Source organism: Mobula hypostoma, chromosome 2, assembly GCF_963921235.1.
Source record: "Mobula hypostoma chromosome 2, sMobHyp1.1, whole genome shotgun sequence".
In the NCBI taxonomy this organism is placed as follows: domain Eukaryota; kingdom Metazoa; phylum Chordata; class Chondrichthyes; order Myliobatiformes; family Myliobatidae; genus Mobula; species Mobula hypostoma.
The window spans coordinates 11,233,511-11,255,668 of record NC_086098.1 but is presented as its reverse complement, the minus strand read 5'-3'; the positions used below and the strand labels follow the sequence as shown (position 1 = coordinate 11,255,668).

The 22,158-nt window shown below is 45.5% G+C and overlaps 1 protein-coding gene across 4 annotated transcripts in view; it reads right to left on the bottom strand.

Moving 5' to 3' along the window:
• LOC134337993 (amine sulfotransferase-like) overlaps nt 1-22,158 on the bottom strand; it is an 87,078-nt gene that overhangs the window by 27,921 nt on the left and 36,999 nt on the right. For all 4 annotated transcript variants that reach the window (XM_063033481.1, XM_063033472.1, XM_063033490.1 and 1 more), the window contains one exon: nt 9,278-9,445. In XM_063033481.1, coding sequence (XP_062889551.1) covers nt 9,278-9,419 — 142 coding nt within the window. In that variant the 5' untranslated portion in view covers nt 9,420-9,445. The remainder of the gene's footprint in view (nt 1-9,277; nt 9,446-22,158) is intronic.

Genomic DNA, 22,158 nt, shown 5'->3' with positions numbered 1-22,158 from the left:
CTCAGTCTAATGGACAAGCAGAGAGAACTGTACAAACTGTCAAGAACATGCTCAAGAAGGCACAAAGCAGCAACGGTGACCCTTACATCGCTCTGCTTGAATACCACAACACACCGATCGAGGGTGAGGGGTTCTGTCCTGCTCAGCTGTTGATGGGACATCATCTGAAGTCCAAACTGCCAACATCCACAACCCTACTGACTCTTGAAGGTAATGCTCACGTACATGACAAGCAAAAGGACAAGCAAATAAAGCAAAAGAGCTACTATGACAGACATACAAGACAGTTGCCAGATCTGCATACAGGTGAAAATGTCAGAATACAGAGAGGAGACACTTGGCAACCAGCTGTGGTTGTGAACAGACATCAGCAACCAAGATCCTTCATAGTTCGCACGCCGGATGGAAGAGTCTACAGGAGGAACAGGAAGCATCTGCTGAAGACAGGCAAGAGTGAGTTTCCACGTACAGATGCACAGGACATTTCCACAGATACAGACATGGGAACAAATGACACCAAGAGTGATGCAGACCCCAAAGACACAGAGATCACTGGAGAGACTGACACGGATGAAGGTCAAGCACAGTCACAGTTGTATCACACACGGTCTGGGAGACAAGTCAAACTTCCAGCTAGATACAGAGACTAATGAAAGGTTTATTAGTCTATGTTAGTAAAAGAAGATACACTGCTGTTAGTATTGTAAGATACAATGCAGAATACCGTACAAGAAGGTAAGATTTTTTTAGTTTATGTCATGGTTGTTGCACTGTAAGAAGGCATACCTAGAGGCATTGTTTCGGTGATTCACAGTCTTGTAAAAAAAATCTTGAGAAGGGGGATGTAATGTATTGTGTGAGTATTCGTAGCATCAGAGTGCGTATGACGTCAGGACGTGGAAAAGGGTTTTAAAAATGGAAGTCTGGTGAATAAACAAGGTTGTTCAATCTACAGCGGTGTCCGAGTCACATCAATATTACACTTCCAACCCTATGTCACTCCTTTCCAATGATTTGATTTCATATTTTACCAACAGAGCAAACCAACCCCCTCTGCCTTCCTGCCTGTCCTTTTGATACAATGTGAATCCTTGAACATTAGGTTCCCAGCTATAATCTGCTTTCAGGCATGATTCAGTGATGCACATATCATCATTCCTGCCAATCTGTAACTGTGCTACAAGTTCATCTACCTTATTCCGTATAGACCATAAGACAGAGGAGCAGAGTTAGGCCACTGGCCCATCGAGTCTGCTACACCATTCAATCGTGGCTGATCCTTTATTCCACTCCTCAGCCCCACTCCCTGGCCTTCTCCCCGTAACCTTTGATGCTGTGTCCAATCAAGAACATATCAATCTCTACCTTAAATACGCCCAACAACCTGGCCTCCACAGCTGCTTGTGGTAATAAATTCCACAGATTCACCACCCTCTAGCTAAAAAAAAAAATTCTGTATCTCTGTTTTAAATGGATGCCCTTCAATCCTGAGTCTGTGCCCAATTGTCCTAGACTCCCCCACCATGAGAAACATCCTTTTCACATCTACTGTGTCTAGGCCTTTCAACATTCGAAAGGTTTCGATAAGATCCCCCCCTCATCCTTCTAAATTCCAGTGAATGCAGACCTGGAGACATCAAACATTCCTCGTCTGATAACCCTTTAATTCCAGGAATCATCCTTGTGAAGCTCCTCAGAATCCTCTCCAATACCACCACTATTTAATTAGATAAGGAGCCCAAACTGTTCACAATACTCAAGGTGAGGCCTCACCAGTGTCTTATAAAGCCTCAGCATCACATCCCTGCTCTTGTATTCTAGACCTCTTGAAATGAATGCTAACATGGCATTTGCCTTCCTCACCACTGACTCAACCTGCAAGTTAACCTTTGGGGCATTCTGCACAAGGACTCCCAAGTCCCTTTGCATCTCAGAATTTTGGATTGCCTCCCAGTTGAGAAAATAGTCTGCACATTTATTTCTCCTACCAAAGTACATGACCATGCATTTTCCAACATTATATTTCATTTGCCACTCTCTTACCTAATCTCCTAAACTGTCTAATTCCTTTTGCAGCCTACCGGTTTCCTGAACACTACCTGCCCCTTCATCAATCTTCGTATCATTTGCAAATGTGGCAACAAAACCATCCATTCTATCATCTAAATTATTGATATACAGCATAAAAAATGGTTCCAACACCGATCCCTGCGGAACACCACTAGTCACTGGCAGCCACCCAGAAAAGGATCCTTTTATTCCCACTCACTACCTCCTACCAATCAGCCAATGCTCTAACCATGTTAGAAACTTTCCTGTAATACTATAGACCCTTAACTTGGTAAGCAGCCTCATGTGTGGCACCTTATCAAAGGCCTTCTGAAAGTCCAATTATACAACATCCACTGCATCCCCTTTATGTATCCTGTGTGTAATCTCCTCAAAGAATTCCAACAGGTTTGTCAGGCAGGATTTTCCCTGAATGAAACCATGCTGACTATCAATCTCTATCTTGTCCTGTGTCACCAAGTACTCCATCACCTGATCCTTAGGAACTGACTCCAACATCTTCCTAACCCCTGAGGTCAGGCTAACTGGTCTGTAATTTCCTGTCTGCTGCCTTCCTACTTTCTTAAAGAGTGGAGTGACATTTGCAATTTTCCAGTCCTCTGGCACCGTGCCAGAGTCCAATGATTTTTCAAAGATCATTCCTAATGCCTCCACTATCTCTACTGCTAACTCTTTCAGAACCCTAGGGTGCAGTTTATCTAGCCCGGGTGACTAATGTACCCTTAGGTCATTCAGCTTTTAAGTACCTTCTCCTTTGTAATAGTAACTGCACCCACTTCTCTTCCCTCACACCCTTCAACATCTGGCACACTGCTAGTGTCTTCCACAGTGAAGACTGATGCAAAATACCCATTTTGTTCATCTGCTGTCTCCTCGTTCCATGTTATTATTTCTCCAGTCTCATTTTCTAGCGGCCCTATGTTCACTCTCATCTCTTTATTTTCACATTCTTGAAGAAGCTTTTACTATCCACTTTGCTATTATTTACCAGCTTGCTTTCATATTTCATCTTTTCCCTCCTAATGATTCTTTTAGTTGCTCTCTGTAGGATTTTAAAATCTTCCCAATCCTCTGTCTTCCCAGTAATTTTTTGGTTTGTTGTATGACCTCTCTTTTGTTTTTATATTAGTTTTGACTTCCCTTGTCAGCCACAGTTGTACTATTTTGCCATTTGAGTATTTCTTTTTTTCTGGAATACATCTATCCTGTATCTTCCTCATTTTCCCCAGAAACTCATGACTTTGCCACTCTGCTGTCATCCCTGCCAGCATCTCCTTCCAATTTACTTTGGCCAATTCCTTTCTCATACCATTGTAATTTCCTTTACTTCACTGAAATACTGCTATGTCAGACTTTACTTTCTCCCTATCAAACTTTAAATTGAACTCAACCATATTGTGATCACTGTCTCCTAAGGGTTCCTTTACCTTAAGCTCCCTAATCACCTTCAGTTCATTATACAACACCCAATCCAGTATAGTTGAACCCCTAGTAGGCTCAACAACAAACTGGTGTAGAAAACCATCTTGTGGGCATTCAACAAACTAACTATTTTGAGATCCATTTCCAACCTGATTTTCCCAATCGATGTGCATGTTGAAATCTTCCATGATTATCAAAATATTGCCCTTTTGACATACCTTTTCTATTTCCTATTATAATCTGTGGTTCACATCCTAGCTACTGTCGGGAGGCTTGTATATAATTGCCATCAGGGTCCTTTTACATCTTCTGGTCCTATGTCACATCTTTCTACTGATTTGATGCCATTCTTTACCAGCAGAGCCACACCACCCCCTCTGCCTCCCTTCCTATCTGTCTGATACAACATGTAACCTTGGACAGTCAGCTCCCAACTACAACCATCCTTCAGCCATGGTTCAGTGATGGCCACAACATCATACCCAACAATCTGTAATAGTGTAACAAGGTCACCCACCTTACATCTATACTCCATGCATTGAGATATAACACTTTTTGAGTACTGTGTTTGCTGCCCTTTTTGATTCCATTTCCCTAATGCACTGATACTCATCCTGCGGGCTGCAATTATGTCCTATCATCTGTCTGCCCTTCCTGACAGTATGACTGTACACTATCTTTGCCGTTTTTTAACCATCTGTCCTATCCTGAGTCCCTTCACTCTTGGTCCCACCCCCCTGCCAAATTAGTTTAAATCCTCCCAACAGCTCTAACAAACCTGCCCATGAGAATATTGATCCCCTTAGGTTTAGGTGCAACCTGCCTCTTTTGGACAGGTCATTCCCCCAGAGGAGATCCCAGTGATTGAAGTACCTGAAGCCCTGCCCCCTGCACCAGCTCCTCAGCCACACATTTATCTGCCAAATCATCCTGTTTCTACCCTCACTGGCATGTGGCACTGGCAGCAATCCAGAATTTACTGCCCTGGAGGTCCTGCTTCTCAGCTTTCTACCTAGCTCTCTAAGTTTCTCACTTCAGGACCTCCTTGCTTGTCCATCCTATGTCATTGGTACCAATATGTGGCAAGATATCTGGCTGCTCTCCCTCCTTCTCCATAACGTTGTGGACTTGATCCAAGATATCCCTGACCCTGGCACCAGGAAGGCAACATACCATGCGGGTGTCCCGTTCACGTCCACAGAACCTCCTGCCTGTACCCCTGACTATTGAGTCCCCTATCAGCACCGCTCCCCTCTTCTCCCTCTTTCTGTACTGCCGAGGCCTCTGTCGGTCAGGGTCGACCATGGATCCTGGTTGTCTAGGTACACAAGCCAAGGCAGTAGGATATGGAGAGCAAGCTGTTGCCCACGTAGCAAGCTCCTGCTCCCCACCCAGCTGATAAACCCAATGAAACGGCCGAGCCCGATACAGTTTGGCACCAGCAGTGTCGCAGGAGCTGCCAGTCAGCATTGAACTCAACGTAGGACTGCCTTAGGGACTCCAGCTCCGGATTTTTCCCTCAGGGTTTACTCCTGAAGCCTCCCCCTTGAGTGGGTACAGCCACAAGGCAGCGGAGGTTTGAGATCAGAGTTTTCCTTCTCCTAGACGAGCTGCCAACCAAGGCTGACAAGCCCCATCTGCTCAAAATGACTGGTTTAAGGCGCCAGTAACCCGCCTTTTCCCCTTCTCCTGTCAGTAGAAATGGTCCCGCTCGGCTTAGTAGCTAACCTACACATGAAGGGCAGGAGATGGACTTGGTTGTCAGAGGCTATTTGAAGAGCACACCACTGGGAGCATTTAATAGGTAGTGGGAGCTTGTCTCCATTATCACCCCGGGCATAGGTCCGTGGTCCCTTCTGCACCACAGACCTATGCTCAGTGACAGTATCGTAGTCTCCGTGACATCCCCTGGGAGGTCATCCCCCACGACAGTATCCAAAATCGTATGGTTATTATTGCGAGGAATGGCCACAGGGATGCTCTACGCTAACTGCCAATTCACATTTCCATTTCTCCTGACAGTCACCCAGCTACTCACCTCCCGCAACTTCGGGCTGACTACTTCCCTGTAACTCTGGTCGATTATCTCCTCACTCTCCCGTACAAGCTGAAGGTCATCGAGCTGCTGCTCCAGATCCTAGCACGGTCTTCAAGGAGCTGCAGTTGGATGCACTTCACGCAGATATAGTTCTCTGGGAGACTCTGGGTCCCCCAGGACTCCACCATCCAGCATGAAGAACACACAACGGCCATTTACTACACTAGGCCTGCACTCAAATATAAGACTTTCAGTCCTGTGTTCACCCTTTTCAATTTTGTCCATCTTTTGCGTTGCAACTCATCCTGTTGACTGCAATTTTGCCCTGTTAACAGCCTCTCCTTGCTAGGAGTCTCACTGCACACTGCCTCTGTTTGTAAACCAGCTACCCCATCTCCAGTTTCCGTCCCCCTGTCAAATTAGTTTAAACACTCCCGAGCAGCTCCTGCAAGCCTGCCTACAAGGATATTGCCCCCTCCCCCCACCCCCGCTCAGGTTCAGGTGTAACACATCCCTTTTGGACAGGTTGTACCCTCCCCAAAAGAGATCCCAATAAATATGCCCCCTGCCCCCTGCACCTGTTCCTCAGCCACACAATACTCTGCCAAATCATCCTATTCTTATCCCCAGTGGCACGTGGCACGTGGTACGGTCAGCAATCCAGAGATTACTACCCTGGAGGTCCTGTTTTTCAGCTTCCCACCTAGCTCCCTGAAATCTTTCTTCAGGACCTCCTCACCTTTTCTACCAATGTCATTGGTGCCAATATGTACCAAGACATCTGGCTGCTCAGCCTTCCCCTTGAGAATGTCATGGAGCTGATCTGAGACATCCCTGACCCTGGCACCAGGGAGGGACGATACCATCTGGGTGTCTCTATCGCGCCTCTGTTCCTCTGATCCTGATGGCAGTTACACATGGGACTCCTAACAGTAGCTGGGATGTGGACCACAGATTACAATAGGAAATAGAAAAGGCATGTCAAAGGGGCAATATTATGATAATCATGGAAGATTTTGTCTTCTACCACCACTTCAGATACTACATCAAACGATTTTTTACTGAGACAACTTAAATGTTTTTCTCTCCTTCTGCCTCTGGGTAAATGCTTATTCACGGTAATTTGAAATTTATTTCAAGTCATGCTTCTCCCTCAGCTGTCATTTTTCTTCCATTAATTTCTTGAATTATATTCAACCACATTAACAGCATTTGCCATCTCACACAGCCTTGGAATTTTTCCCCCAGTCCAAACCACAAATCTCTGATTATTTCATTATAATTGTACTCCACGCTAGCTTTCTTTCCAACCCAAATTCCATTCACGTATATCTCAGGGAGGTAAATCTCATTCACGTATATCTCAGGGTGGCCTTGAATAGGCGTGGCAGAAAATTTTAGCTCCTGCATTTCTCGAAGCCCATTTTGCACTGAAGACCCAATTCAGCCTCTAAGAGGATTCCCGACCTTGCTGTGATTTGGAGGCTTAATGCCTCAGTGATCCAGAGAGCCGTGCTGGCTTTGGCTCTTGATAGGGTCACCCATGCCAAACAGGTCAAAGGGTAGAGACCAGACCAAGGGGTTCGGCTCGGGGCTAACAATCCTGACTGGTAAAACAAAACTGTTAGAGAAACAGCAATGAAAAACGCTTCTACATCTGAGTGCGACGGTATCCTGTGTCTCTACCTGGGGCTTACATGGCTGTCTGTAGTCTGAGAGGAAGCTACTGGCCTGACGAAGGAAGCCCTAAACCCGGTCAGAGATGGAGGATCTTCATAGCTGCCCTAAATGCCAGTGGTGTAATGGGCAAAAAAAAACCCATTCAGCCTCCCTTAACCTTCTCACCAACCCATTTGTTTCTATCATTAGCAAATATGCTTAATAGTTATTAGCCTCTGGATTTCCAACATCTGCCAAAACTTCTGTGACTACTTGTTCTACATTGAAACTACCTGCTGCCACCTCTATAATATCCAACTCCACTCTTACCACAGCACAACAGCTGAAGAAACCCATACCTCTTCCAACACACTCCTAGTCTCCCCCATTCTAAGCTATAAACTTTTTTTTAGATTATGAAGACATGTAGTCCCCTTTTATTGTCATTTAGTAATGCATGCATTAAGAAATGATACATTATTTGCTCCATGTAAGATAAATTACCGTACAACTTTCAAGTTTGCCACTTACACTGGCATATAGTTACAAGATTGATACCAAATTTTAAATTATTTCATGCTAGTTATCAAAATCTCTCTCTCATTGGCTGTGTTGCTCCATTCCAGTGTACCAATTTTGGCTTCCTGGCCATTCTCTGATTTCATCGGTCCGTCATGGCCATGACTCAAGCAACAAAAGGGATAACCACCAATGCTGGACAAATTCCCTCAGATTTTTTAAAAATGTACTAACTCTGGTTTACCTGTTGATTATCTGTCCCAATTACTCAAATGATCTGAGGCAATTTTTTAAATATTGCTCATGAAATTATTTTATTGAGCCACGCTGCCCAGGAACCCACCTATTTAACCCTAGCTGAATCAAAGAACAATTTACAAACGTAAAGCCCTGGTTACGATTTTTACTGCTGTGCTGTAGGTATCTCATTTCAGCAGTTCTGTAAGAGCAGTCTGTTCTGCTTTCAGCCTGGTTGGGTTTAAGCTAAAGATAAGGAACTAAGATGTTCAACTTAGGAATGTTGTGTCAGCCAATCAGGATGGTAGAATTGGGAGAAGGTTCTGGAGAACACTGGGCAGAGAAGTTTTTGGGTTGGACACTGATGGGGGTCGAGGTCTTTTTGACAGAAGCTGGGAGAAGACTGGAGGGAAGGTGGCTGAGAACACTGTCCCTGTTGCACAAGGTGTTTTGTGCAGTTGAATGGCTTCAAGGAGGGACGACCAATACTCCTGTGTGGGAGCCTGTTTGTTCGAGATGGATTTCGAGCGACAGTCAGAAGGTGTTGTGTGCTCTCACGCAGACTGTGGGTCAACTGCGTGAGTTAAAGGCAACTTCAAGGTGAGCTCCAGCTTATGTGCACATTTGGACTCTGTAGCTGTAATGATCTCTATTTATTTTTTTTCCCTTTTCTTTTTCCTATTAACTATTCAATAAAGCTGATATTTGTAAATACACTTTCCCTATACACGTTTGTAATTGTACACAGTGTACAATGTTAGTTTTTGCCGACGGCTAATTGCCTAGGGGTAGTACTTACACAGCCTTTGCACAGTCAAGACATCCCAACTTCACGGTTTTGGTGGGACCCAAGTCATACGGACCCTAAGCGCACAGAGTTTGAGAAAGGTGGTTTTCTCACTGCTGAATCTCGGAACTGTTAATGAGGGGCTAACAAGCCGCATCTCTAGCGGAACCCGGCAAAGAGGGATTAACCAGCGTGTTTGGACTGTGAGCACCCCGAGGAAACCCAGACTGCCACAGGAAGAACACACAAACTCTTTACAGACAGCGGCTGGAAATGAACCCGGTTTGTTGTTTCTGTAAAGTAGCGTACTAACCACTACACTATCATGCTGCCTCCCCCGTAACTGAGTAAACTTAAATATTAAACAACAGAATACCAAAGCAAGCGTAGAGTTCTCTTGCACCACACCAGTACCTGTGAGCTGGAGGCACGTGGCTAAAAACAAAATCCTTTGTTGGATGCTGGCAGAAGGGGATGCTGGAGAGGTAAATACCAACAGAAAACAGGAGTTTTCAGTATGTATGGAAATTACCCACGTTTCTTACCAGATTTGGGGTACGTCACAATGAAGACATCAGAATCCTTTATTTCAAAATGTCTCAGTTGCTCCAAGTGTTCTTTTTTGTAGATCGATGAAAGAAAGTTACAACCTTTGTACTGAAAATAATAATCATCAGTCGAGGACATTTTTTTTCCTTGCACAACAGAGAAACCTATAAAAGAGGATCAAAAATACTCATCCAATTGTCAGATAAAAATAAAACAACACAATAAACATGAGAGGTTCTGTGGATACTGGAAATCCTGAGCATATAACAATAGAAATTGCGTTGAGGTTACTGGAGGCTCAAGATGTTCAAATCTAGAACAAAACTGTTCTGAAGTTTGAACACAGAAGTGCCGTTTTTATACATTAATTGATTACTTGGATACAGATATTGACCCCCAATAGAATCTTTATGCACTTCTGCACTCAATATCTGGTAATAATAACCAACTAAATCTACGTATTAAAGGCCCATAATACTTGAGAATTAGCAAAACAACTATCCAGTAGTAAGTAACAGGAATTCTGCAGATGCTGGAAATTCAAGCAACACACATCAAAGTTGCTGGTGAACGCAGCAGGCCAGGCAGCATCTGGAGGAAGAGGTCCTGACGAAGGGTCTTGGCCTGAAACGTCGACTGTACCTCTTCCTAGAGATGCTGCCTGGCCTGCTGCGTTCACCAGCAACTTTGATGTGTGTTGCTTGTATCCAGCAGTAAGTGTTGTCCTTGAGTTCCTCGTTTGCATCTTTGCCTTGTCTTGGTATAATCTGATTCTGATAATCTCATTCAGCATACTCTATTGTTTTACATTTAGATGATGCAAATGAGAACTTCCTAGTAACTTCACTTTGCAGATCCCATCTGTTCAGCGGCCGGCCCCATACTGTGGGCTAGCAGCCTATGCTGAGCAGACAGTACTGTGCATTTGTAATCTGTACTTTAACTTTGAGCTGACGTGAGGTGATGCTGGGTGAAGCACAGCGACTTTGCTTTGGTAGCAAACAAAACAATCAAAGGTACTAACCACTTACTAATCACCCATTTTTTCTGCTAAACGATCACGGCAAATCAATAGCCTGTAACTTCCCTTTTGGAGCTGAGCTTTGAACTGCCTGTACGACCTGCCGTGGTGAGTACGAACCGAAGCGAGGCAGCGGGACCTGGGTCCGAAGGCAGGGAATGATCTGGCCGTTGCTAGAGCGGATTCGATGTGGCAGAGCGTGCGGAGGAGAGTTAGAGTTGAGGCGGTGGGGCCCCAGGCTCAAGGGGGAGGAAAGACGTTAAGTTTCGATGAAAAGATCCGGGTTTCAGAGTCAGAGGCAAGGGATGGGCTGGTTCAGCCCGCTGCTCCATGAGGTTTACTTGTCTTTGCTGAACAAGCTACCCAGATCAGCTGCGGAGAATATTGGCTTCGCGGCTGTGGACTCAGGCTTGCATTTCTTCCTTGCACAATTTACTTTCTTTTCTGCACATTGGATGTTTGAAAGCCTGAAGCAAGGCAATACTTGCAGGTTGCCGCCAGCATTCAAGACCATAAGGTATAGGAGCAGAATTAAGTCATTTAGCCCATTGAGTCTGCTCTGCCATTTCATGATGGCTGATTAACTTTTCCTCTCATCCCAATCTCTGGCCTTCCCCCCCACCCCCCCCCCATATCGTTTCATGCCCTGACCAGTCAAGAATCTATCAACCTCTGCTTTAAATATACATAAAGACTTGGCCTCAAAGGTTGCCTGTGGCAAAGAATTCTACCGATTCACCACACTCTGGCTAAAGAAATTCCTCTTCATCTCTGTTCTAGATGGATGTCGCTCTATTCTGAGGATGTCTCCTCTGGTCTTATACACTCCCACCATAGGAAACATCCTCTCCACATCCACTCTATCAAGGCCTTTCACCATTCGATAGTTTCAATGAGGTCATCCCTTATTCTTCTGAATACCAATGAATACAGGCCCAGAGCCATCAAGTGCTCTTCATATGACAAGCCATTAAATCCTAGAATCATTTTCGTGAACTTCTTTTGAACCCTCTCCAGTTTCAGCACATCCCTTCTGAGATAAGGTGTCCAAAACTGTTCACAACACTCCAAGTGAGGCCTCAATAGTGCCTCACAAAGCCTCAACGTTACATAATGTTACTATAAGCCTACTGACTCTCACAGCTATCTGGACTATTCCTCTTCTCACCCTGTCTCTTGCAAAAACGCCATCCCCTTCTCGCAATTCCGCCGTCTCCGCCGCATCTGCTCTCAGGATGAGGCTTTTCATTCTAGGACGAGGGAGATGTCCTCCTTTTTAAAGAAAGGGTCTTCCCTTCCTCCACTATCAACTCTGCTCTCAAACGCATCTCCCCCATTTCACGTACGTCTGCTCTCACTCCATTGTCCCGCCACCCCACTAGGAATAGGGTTCCCCTGGTCCTCACCTACCACCCCAACAGCCTCCGGGTCCAACATATTATTCTCCGTAACTTCCGCCACCTCCGGTGGGATCTCACCACTAAGCACATCTTTCCCTCCCCGCCCCTTTCTGCTTTCCGCAGGGATCACTCCCTACGTGACTCCCTTGTCCATTCATCCACCCCATCCCTCCCCACCGATCTCCCTCCTGGCACTTATCCTTGTAAGCGGAACAAGTGCTACACATGCCCTTACACTTCCTCCCTTACCACCATTCAGGGCCCCAGACAGTCCTTCCAGGTGAGGCAACACTTCACCTGTGAGTCGGCTGGGGCGATATACTGCGTCCGGTGCTCCGATGTGGCCTTCTATATATTGGCGAGACCCGACGCAGACTGGGAGACCGCTTTGCTGAACACCTACGCTCTGTCCACCGGAGAAAGCAGGATCTCCCAGTGGCCACACATTTTAATTCCACATTCCATTCCCATTCTGACATGTCTATCCACGGCCTCCTCTACTGTAAAGATGAAGCCACACTCAGGTTGGAGGAACGACGCCTTATATTCCGTCTGGGTAGCCTCCAACCTGATGGCATGAACATTGACTTCTCTAACTTCCGCTAATGCCCCACCTCCCCCTCGTACCCCATCTGTTATTTATTTTTTTTACACACATTCTTTCTCTCATTCTCCTTTTTCTCCCTCTGTCCCTCTGAATATACCCCTTGCCCATCCTCTGGTTCCCCCCCCCTGTCTTTCTTCCCGGACCTCCTGTCCCATGATCCTCTTGTATCCCCTTTTGCCAATCACCTGTCCAGCTCTTGGCTACATCCCTCCCCCTCCCACTTTCAAATCTCTTACTAACTCTTCCTTCAGTTAGTCCTGACGAAGGGTCTCAGTCTGAAACGTCGACTGTACCTCTTCCTGGAGATGCTGCCTGGCCTGCTGCATTCACCAGCAACTTTGATGTGTGTTGCTCAATGTTACATCCTTGTTTTTAAATTCTAGTCCTCTTGAAATGAATGCTAAATTCGCGTTTGCCTTCCCCACCACAGACTCAACCTACAAAGTAACCTTTAGGGAACCCTGCACAAGGACTCCCAAGTTACCTTGCACCTCAGATTTTTTTATTTTTCCCCATTTTTTTCATTTCTTCTACCAAAATGTATGACCACACACTTTCCGACACTGTATTCCATCTGCCATTTCATTGCTCAGTCTCTTAATCTAAGTCCTTCTATCGCCTTTACTTCCTCAGAACTGTCTACCCCTTCACCTATATTCATATCATCTGCAAACTCTGCAACAAAGCTATCAATTCCATCAACCAGATCATTGACATAAATCGTAAAGAGAATTAGTCCCATCACAGACCCCTATAGAACACCACTAGTTACCGATAGCCAACCAGAAAAGGCTCCCTTCATTGCCACTCCCTGCCTCTCGCCAATCAGCCACTGTTTTATTCAAGCTAGAACTTTTCCTGTAATACCATGGGCTTGTAGGTTGGTTTGCAGCCTCATGTGTGGCACCACATCAACGACCTTCTGAAAATCCAAGTACACAAAAAAAAACTAATTCTCCTTTTTCTATCCTGCTTGTTATTTCTTCAAAGAATTCTAATAGGTTTGTCAGGCAAGATTATTCCTTGAGGAAACCATGCTGACTAGGGCCTATTTTATCAAGTGCCTCCAAGTACCCTGAGACCTCATCCTTAATAATTGACTCCAACAACTTTCCAACCACTGAGGTCAGACTAACTGGCCCATATTTTCCTTTCTTCTGCCTCTCCGCATTCTTGAAGAAGGGAGTGACACTTGCAGTTTTCCAGTTTCCCTGAACAATTCCAGGATCTAGTGATTCTTGAAAGATCATTACTAATGCCTCCACAATTTCCTCAGCCACCTCCTTCAGAACTCTGGGATATACCATCTGGTCCAGGTGACTTATCTACCTTCAGACCTTTCATTTTCCCAAGAACCTTCTTTTTGGTAATGGCAACTTCACACAATTTTGACACCTGACACTCTGGAACTTACACCATACTGCTAGTGCCTTCACAGTGAAGACTGATGCAAAGTACTTATTTAATTTGTCCCCCAATACTACTTCTCCAGCATTGTTTTCCATCAGTCCGATATCCATTCTCGCCTCTCTTTTACACTTTATGTATCTGGAGAAACTTTTGGTATCCTCTTCAATATTACTGGCTGACTTACTTTGTATTCCATCTTTACTTTCCTAAGGACTTTTTAAAGTTGTCTCTGTTGGTTTTTAAAAGTTTTCCCATCTTCTAACTTCCCACTAATATTGGCTCTATTATGTGCCTTCTCTTTGCCTTTTATTTGGGCTTTGACTTCTCTTATCAGCCACGGTTGTGTCATCCTATCATTCAAATAACTCTTCCTCTTTGGGACGTATATATCCTGTGCCTTCCTAATTGCTTCCAGAAATTCCAACCATTGCTGCTCTGCCATCATCCCTGCCAGTGTTCTTTTCCAATCAATTCTGGCCAACTCCTCTCCCATGCCTCTGTAATTCCCTTTACTCCACTGTAATAATGATACATCTGACTTTAGCTTCTCCTTTTCAAATTTCAGGGTGAATTCAATCTTATCAATCGACCTTCCCCTAAGGATTCTTTTACCTTCAGCTCTCTAATCAGTACTGGTTCATTGCACTACATGCATAAAACCCAATCAAGAATAGCTGATGCTGATCCCCTAGTGCGTTCAACCACGAGCCGCTCTAAACAGCTATCTCATGAGCTTTCTAGAAATTCCCCCTCTTGGAATTCAATGCCAACCTGATTTTCCCGATCTACCTGCATATTGAAATCCCCCATGATTATTGCAACATTGCCCTTTTGGCATGCGTTTCCTATCTCCAGTTGTATTTTGTAGGCAACATCCTCACTGTTGTTTTGGGGTTTGTATAAAACTCCCATCAGGATCTTTGTCCCCTTGCAGTTCGTCAGCTCTATCCACAATGATTCAACATCTTCCAACCTTATGTCACCTCTTTCTAATGATTTGATTTGATCTCATTTCATTTTTTTACAAACAGAGCAATGCCATTCCCTCTGCGTTCCTGCCTGTCCTTTTGATACAATGTGTATCCTTGGACATTAAACCAGCTGTAATCTTTCCGCCACGATTCAGTGATGGCTACAACATCATACATGCCAATCTGCAAATGTGCTACAAGTTCATCTACCTTATTCCGCATACTGCGTGCGTACAAGTGTAACACTTGCAGTCCTATATTTATGCTTTTCAATTTTGTCCACCTTTTATGTTACAACTCATCCTGTTGACAGCAAGACTGCCCTATCATCAGCCTGTCATGGCTAGGAGTCTCACTATGTATTGCCTCTGTTTGTAAGCCAACTACCTCATCTTCAGCTGGGTTCTCATCTCCTGTCAAATTAGCTTAAACCCTCTCAAACAACTCTAGCCAACCTGTACCCCCTTGGGTTCAGGTGTAACCCGTCCCTTTTGTACAGATCATACCTTCCCCAGAAGAGATTCTAGTGATCCAGAAATCTGAAACCCAGCCCCCTGCACCAATTCCTCATCCAATCATTCACCTGCCAAATCATCTTATTCTTACTTTATCTTAGGTTGAGTGAACTTGGCTTCTTCTCCTTGGAGCAATGGAGGATGAAAGGTGACCTGATAGAGGTGTATAAGATGATGAGAGGCATTGATCGTGTGGATAGCTTTTTCCCAGGGCTGAAATGGTTAACATGAGAGGGCATAGCTTTAAGGTGCTTGGAAGCAGGTACCGGGGGGGGGGGGGTGCGGGAGGTGTCAGGGGTAAGTTTTTTCACACAGAGAGTGGTGATTGTGTGGAATGCACTGCCGGTGAAGGTGACAGAGGTGGGTGCAATAGGGTCTTTTAAGAGACTCTTAGATAGATACATGGAGCTCAGAAAAATAGAAGGTTATGCACTAGGGAAATTCTAGGCGGTTTCTAGAGTAGGTTACATGGTCGGCACAACATTGTGGGCCGAAGGGCCTGTAATGTGCTGTATAGTTCTATGTTCTATGTTCTATTTCCCTCACTGGCGCGTGGCACAGGCAGCAATCCAGAGATTATTACCCAGAAGGTCCTGTTTCACAGCTTTCTTCCTAGCTCCCTAAAACCTCTCTTCAGGACCTCCTCAACTTGTCTACATATGCCATCGGTGCCAATGTGTACCAAGACTTCTGGCTGCTCACACTTCCCCTTGAGGATGCCATGGACCTGATCTGAGACATCCTTGACCCTGGTGCTAGGGAGGTAGCATACCATCCGGAACCTGGATGTAGGTTTCACCTGGAACCTACCAGCCTTCTCCTTTCCACCCTCCCCCCACCTTCTTTATAGGGCCTCTGCCCCTTCCCTCTACAGTCCTGACGAAGGGTTCCGGCCCGAAACGTCAACCGATCTTTTCCACAGATGCTGCCTGACCTGCTGAGTTCCTCCAGCGTGTTGTGAGTGTAGCATACCATCCGAGTGTCTCTGTCATGCCCACAGAAACTTGTCTCTGTTCCTCTGACTACTGAATCTCCTATCACCCCTGCAGTCCTCTTCACCTCTCTGTTCTTCGGAGCCACAGCACCAGATTCAGTGCCAGAGACTCGGTCACTGTGTCCCCCCCCGCCCACCCCGGTAGATCATCCCCTTCAATGGTATCAGAAGTTGTATACTTATTATTGAGGGGAACGGTCACAGGTGTACCCTGCAATGGCTGTACATTTACCTTCCTTCTCCTGACAGTCACCCAGTTACCTGTCTCCTGTAACCTAGGGGTGACTACCACCTTGTAACTCCTGTCTATAACCTCCTCATTCTCCCGTACGAGTTGAAGGCCCTCGAACTGCAGCTCCAGTTCCGTCTCTCAGGAGCTACAACTTTTTGTGCCTGGTGCAGATGTGTTTATCTGGAAGTCTGAGGCTCTCCCAGAGTTCTCACATCCCACACAGAGTACAAAACTCTGCTCCTGGAGCCATTCTCACGAAACTACTATGCCCTAACAGATGAGGAATGAACAAATAAGAGCAGGGAGAGAGTAACGTGCAAAATGATTTACCTCACACAGCTCTGATCTCACCTAAGCCATTCTACAGACCGGCACACTTAAAAGAATGGCTGCTTCACTTGCAGTTCAATTATTTTTAGTGAATAATTAATCCTATAGAGGAATAATGAATCTAATGAAAACACGAGGAATTCTGCAGATGCTAGAAATTCAAGCAACACACATCAAAGTTGCTGGTGAACGCAGCAGGCCAGGCAGCATCTCTAGGAAGAGGTACAGTCGACGTTTCGGGCCGAGACCCTTCGTCAGGACTAACTGAAGGAAGAGCTAGTGAGAGATTTGAAAGTGGGAGGGGGAGGCAGAGATCTGAAATAATAGAAGACAGGAGGGGGAGGGATGGAGCCAAGAGCTGGACAGGTGATTGGCAAAAGGGATATGAGAGGATCATGGGACAGGAGGCCCAGGGAGAAGGAAAGGGGGGAGGGGGGGGAAAACCCAGAGAATGGGCAAGGGGTATAGTCAGAGGGACAGAGGGAGAAAAAGGAGAGTGAGAGAAAGAATGTGTGTATAAATAAATAACGGATGGGGTACGTGGGGGAGGTGGGGCATTAGCGGAAGTTAGAGAAGTCAATATTCATGCCATCAGGTTGGAGGCTACCCAGATGGAATATAAGATGTTGTTTCTCCAACCTGAGTGTGGCTTCATCTTTACAGTAGAGGAGGCCGTGGATAGACATATCAGAATAGGAATGGGATGTGGAATTAAAATGTGTGGCCACTGGGAGATCCTGCTTTCTCTGGCGGACAGAGCGTAGGTGTTCAGCAAAACGATCTCCCAGTCTGCGTCGAGTCTCACCAATATATAGAAGGCCACATCAGGAGCGCCGGACGCAGTATATCACCCCAGCCGACTCACAGGTGAAGTGTCGCCTCACCTGGAAGGACTGTCGGGGGCCTTGAATGGTGGTGAGGGAGGAAGTGTAAGGGCATGTGTCTCTCTAATGAATCCCTCTTGCTGATTGGTCGCTCCTCGACTCAAGAGACTGCCGCAAAACTCTACCTTTAAAATCTCAATCACCAACCTGATTAAAACCTAGCACTTTTTATGCACACCTGACGTAGACTGACCAGCTCAGAGGGAACTAGCTCCAAGCTTTGCTTTTTAAATATTGAACTGCAGACCTAACTGAGAGGTAGCTCATACCACACACTGCCTCTTGCTGATTGCTCACTCAACTCAGAGAAGCTGCCACGAAGTTCTGCCTTTAAAATCTCAATTTTGTCCTGATTAAAAGGTAGCCCTTTTTACACACCCCTGACATGGATTGTCCAGCTCAAATTTTGTTGGCCATTGATGCAAAATGCGATACTTCATCGTACGTTTCAACACATACGTGACAAATAAAGCTAATCTTTCATCCTAAAGGAACTGGGCAAATTCAGTACTGGTGAATTTACCACTTTGCTCTTTCGGGGTTCTGCATACAGACAACAAAGACTATTCTCTATTTTGAAACCGCTGCTTCAGACGGATGTTTTTCGATAGCACCTGTTTCGAACCACTTTGAACAAGCCTCCATAATGGCAAACATTTCCTTCCCCACCCCCAAAAAAAAGAAATGTAAACTTAGTTCTGTGCAATCAGATGTGTTACTTGGTGCTGTTCTTGCTAAAGCCTATTTTCCTTCAACACCTACTGGATCCAAATCCAGATAATCAGAACACAACATGCTTGATACCAAATATACCTGGAGGCCCTTCGAGCAACTGTTTCAGAACGTCTGCTTCTCCACCAGCTCTAAATTCCATGAAAAAGCCATGTCATTGTTAAATCTGGCCTTTTATTCTTGGGCATCTTCTCATTTATGAGTTCTGTATCTTCCATGCATACTCAGCGTTTTAGGAAAAGTTTCTGCCCCTTGCCATTAGATTTCTGAATGGTCTATGTACACTCCTTCACTATTCCTCTCTTGCACCATATTTGACTGTAAATTATCATTTTATTCTAAAAACAAGGATGTCATGTCGAAGCTTTATAAAGCACTGGAGTAAGGCCTCACTTGGAGTACTGTGAGCAGCTTTGGGCCTCTTATCGAAAAAAGGATGTGCTGACATTGGAGAGGGTGCAGAGGGTGTTCACGAGAATGATTCCAGGAATGAAAGCACTATCATATGGGTCTGTACTTGCTCGAATTTAGAAAATGGCAGGGTTGGGGTGGGGAGGGGAGGGGAGGGATATCTCATTGAAACCTATTCAGTGTTGGAAGGCCTAAAAAGAGCGGATAGAAGAGTATGTTTCCTATAGTGGTGGAGTCCAGGACCAGAGGACTACATGTTGTCTGACAATAGACAATAGGTGCAGGAGTAGGCCATTCAGCCCTTCAAGCCAGCACCACCATTCACTGTGATCATGGCTGATCATCTACAGTCAGTACCCCGTTCCTGCCTTATCCCCATATCCCTTCACTCCGCTATCTTTAAGAGCTCTATCTAACTCTTTTTTGAAAGAATCCAGAGAATTGGCCTCCACTGCCTTCTGAGGCAGAGCATTCCACAGAACCACAACCCTCTGTGTGAAAAAGTTTTTCCTCAACTCCATTCTAAATTGTCTACCCCTTATTCTTAAACTGCGCCCTCTGGTTCTGGACTCCCCAACATCGGGAATATGTTTCCTGCCTCTAGCATGTCCAATCCCTTAATAATCTTATAAAGCATGGAGAATACTTGAACATTAGTATAATTGCAATTTTAAACTTTGAAAAATTTCTATAGATGCAAAAAAAAAGAAAAAAAGAAAAATTTCTATAGATGCACAGAGTACCCTGATTGCAACATGGAATGGTATGAAAACACCAATATCCGAGAACAGAAAAGCCTACAAAAAATGGCTAACATGGCCCAGTCCATCACAGCAAAAGCCCTACCCAACACTGAGCACATCTACAGGGAGCTTTGCCACAAGAGAGCAGCATCCATCATCAAAGACTGGTACCATCAAGATCATGCTCTCTTCTTACCACAACCATCAGGAAGGAGGTTCAGGTGCCTTTAGTGCCACAACACCTGGCTCAGGTACAGTTATTACCCTTCAGCTATCAGGCTCCTGAACCAGAGTGGATAACTTCACTCACCTCAACTCTGAACTGGTTCCACAACCTGACACTAGTCAGGCCTCACTTGGAGTACTGTCAACAATTTCCGGCCCCATATCTCAGAAAGGATGTATTATCACTAGAGAGAGTCCAGAGGAAGTTCACGAGGATAATTCCAGGAATGATGGGGTTAACATATGAGGAGCATTTGGCAGCTTTGGGCCTGTACTCACTGGAATTTAGAAGAATGCAGGGGGATCTCATTGAAACCTACCAAATGTTGAAAGGACCAGATAGGATGGATGTGGAGATGATGTTTCCTATGGTGGGGGTATCCAGAACTAGAGGAAACAGACTCAAAATTGTGGGGTGACCTTTTAGAACAGAGATAAGGAGGAATTTTTTAGCTAGACTACTGACTACTGTCGACTTAGGCTTAGGGGGCCGGTGTCGGGCACAATGATGGACTCTCCACTTCTCCCTCTCCCTCATCAGTGTGTTCCGTTCATCTACATTAGCAATGCTGCTGTCTTCTAGGAGCATGTTGACCATAGTCTTGGGAGGGCGCCCAGGGTTCATCCTCCCGTGCTTGGGCTCCCATATGATGACTAGGCTGGCAGGTAGCTCAGGGTGGCGTAGACAGTGCCCCGCTAGTTGCAGTCTTCTCCCCTCGATTTTAGTGGTGAGCATCGGTAGGTTGTTATAGAGCTCGACGTTCGTCATGTGCTGTTGCCAAATCACGTCAAGAGCCATCCGGAGCATTCGTGTATAGCAACCATCTAGAGACTTTCGCATAGTCTTGGTGAGTGTCCACGTCTCGCATCCGTACGTGAGAATGAACTCTATGACAGCTATGAAGATCCTCTTTCTAAGCCCTCTGGTCAGGTTCAACTTCCAGATTTCCTTCATGTCGTTCATAGCCCTCCACGCCAGTGCCTTCCGTATCTTTTTAGCTAGAGAGTAGTGAATCTGTGGAATACCCTACCAAAGACTGCAGTGAAGGCCAACCAAGTCTGTGGGTATATCTCAAAGTGGAAGTAGATAGAGTCCTGATTGGTCAAAGCATCACGGGATACGGTGAGAGGGCAGATCAGGCATGATGAAATGGCGGAGTGGACTCGATGGCGGAGTGGCCTAATCTGCTCCTATGTCTTACGGTATAATGGTCTAACCTACAAACTCACCCTCAAGGATCGACAACTCATGTTTTCAGTATTATTTATTTATTTTTTGTTTGCATAGTTTCAAAAAGTTCAAAGTATATTTACTAATGTATAAATTGTACAACCTTCAGATTCATCTGCTTACAGGGAGCCACAAAACAAGAAACCAGGAAGTATCCAATTAAAAAAAGACCAACACAATATGCGAAGAGAGAGAAAAAAAAACAAAGAAATCATGCAAACAATAAATGCCCAGAGCAGCTGGAGTAGGCCAAGAGCCTCAACTCATCACACAGTGGGGAAAATCGTGCAAAGCTCGCGGACATGAAGCCCAGGGCAGCCTCGGCCTCAGTGCTGGGAGTGGAGGAAGCGTCACAGGGCAGCGAACAAAACTGTCCAATCCCGACACCCTGCTGTTTCAGCCCATCTGGCCCAGCGTTTCAATCGTCCAAACAACGGGTTGTCCCCCGAACTACGATCCAGGCCCTGTTGCGTTGGTACACTCTGGGCCTGGATACTGCTGACATGTTCCGGCCTGTACTCAACATTTCCAAACCTCACTCTCAGTTTAGGCGGATAGGCTTCGAAAGTCCTCCACTCCAACTCTGTCTCAAACGTGCCTTAACCTTGCTCTGATCACCTCTCCTTGACCTCACTCCAGTCGTGCATTGCACACATACACCACAACCCTCCAGTTAGCCTCACCTTCGCTCACCTGTTCATTATCCGGGGTGATCATTTACCACAATTTTCCACAGAGTGTTATCAGTATTTAGTTATAGTTCTTACTTTATGAACCGCCAATAACCTGATATTCATCTTCAATTGTGCCATCTTAAACCAGCTTGTCTTCTCTTGTAACATACATCAAAGTTGCTGGTGAACGCAGCAGGCCAAGCAGCATCTCTAGGAAGAGGTACAGTCGACGTTTCAGGCCGAGACCCTTCGTCAGGACTAACTGAAGGAAGAGTGAGTAAGGGATTTGAAAGTTGGAGGGGGAGGGGGAGATCCAAAATGATAGGAGAAGACAGGAGGGGGAGGGATGGAGCCGAGAGCTGGACAGGTGATAGGCAAAAGGGGATACGAGAGGATCATGGGACAGGAGGTCTGGGAAGAAAGACGGGGGGGGGTGACCCAGAGGATGGGCAAGAGGTATATTCAGAGGGACAGAGGGAGAAAAAGGAGAGTGAGAG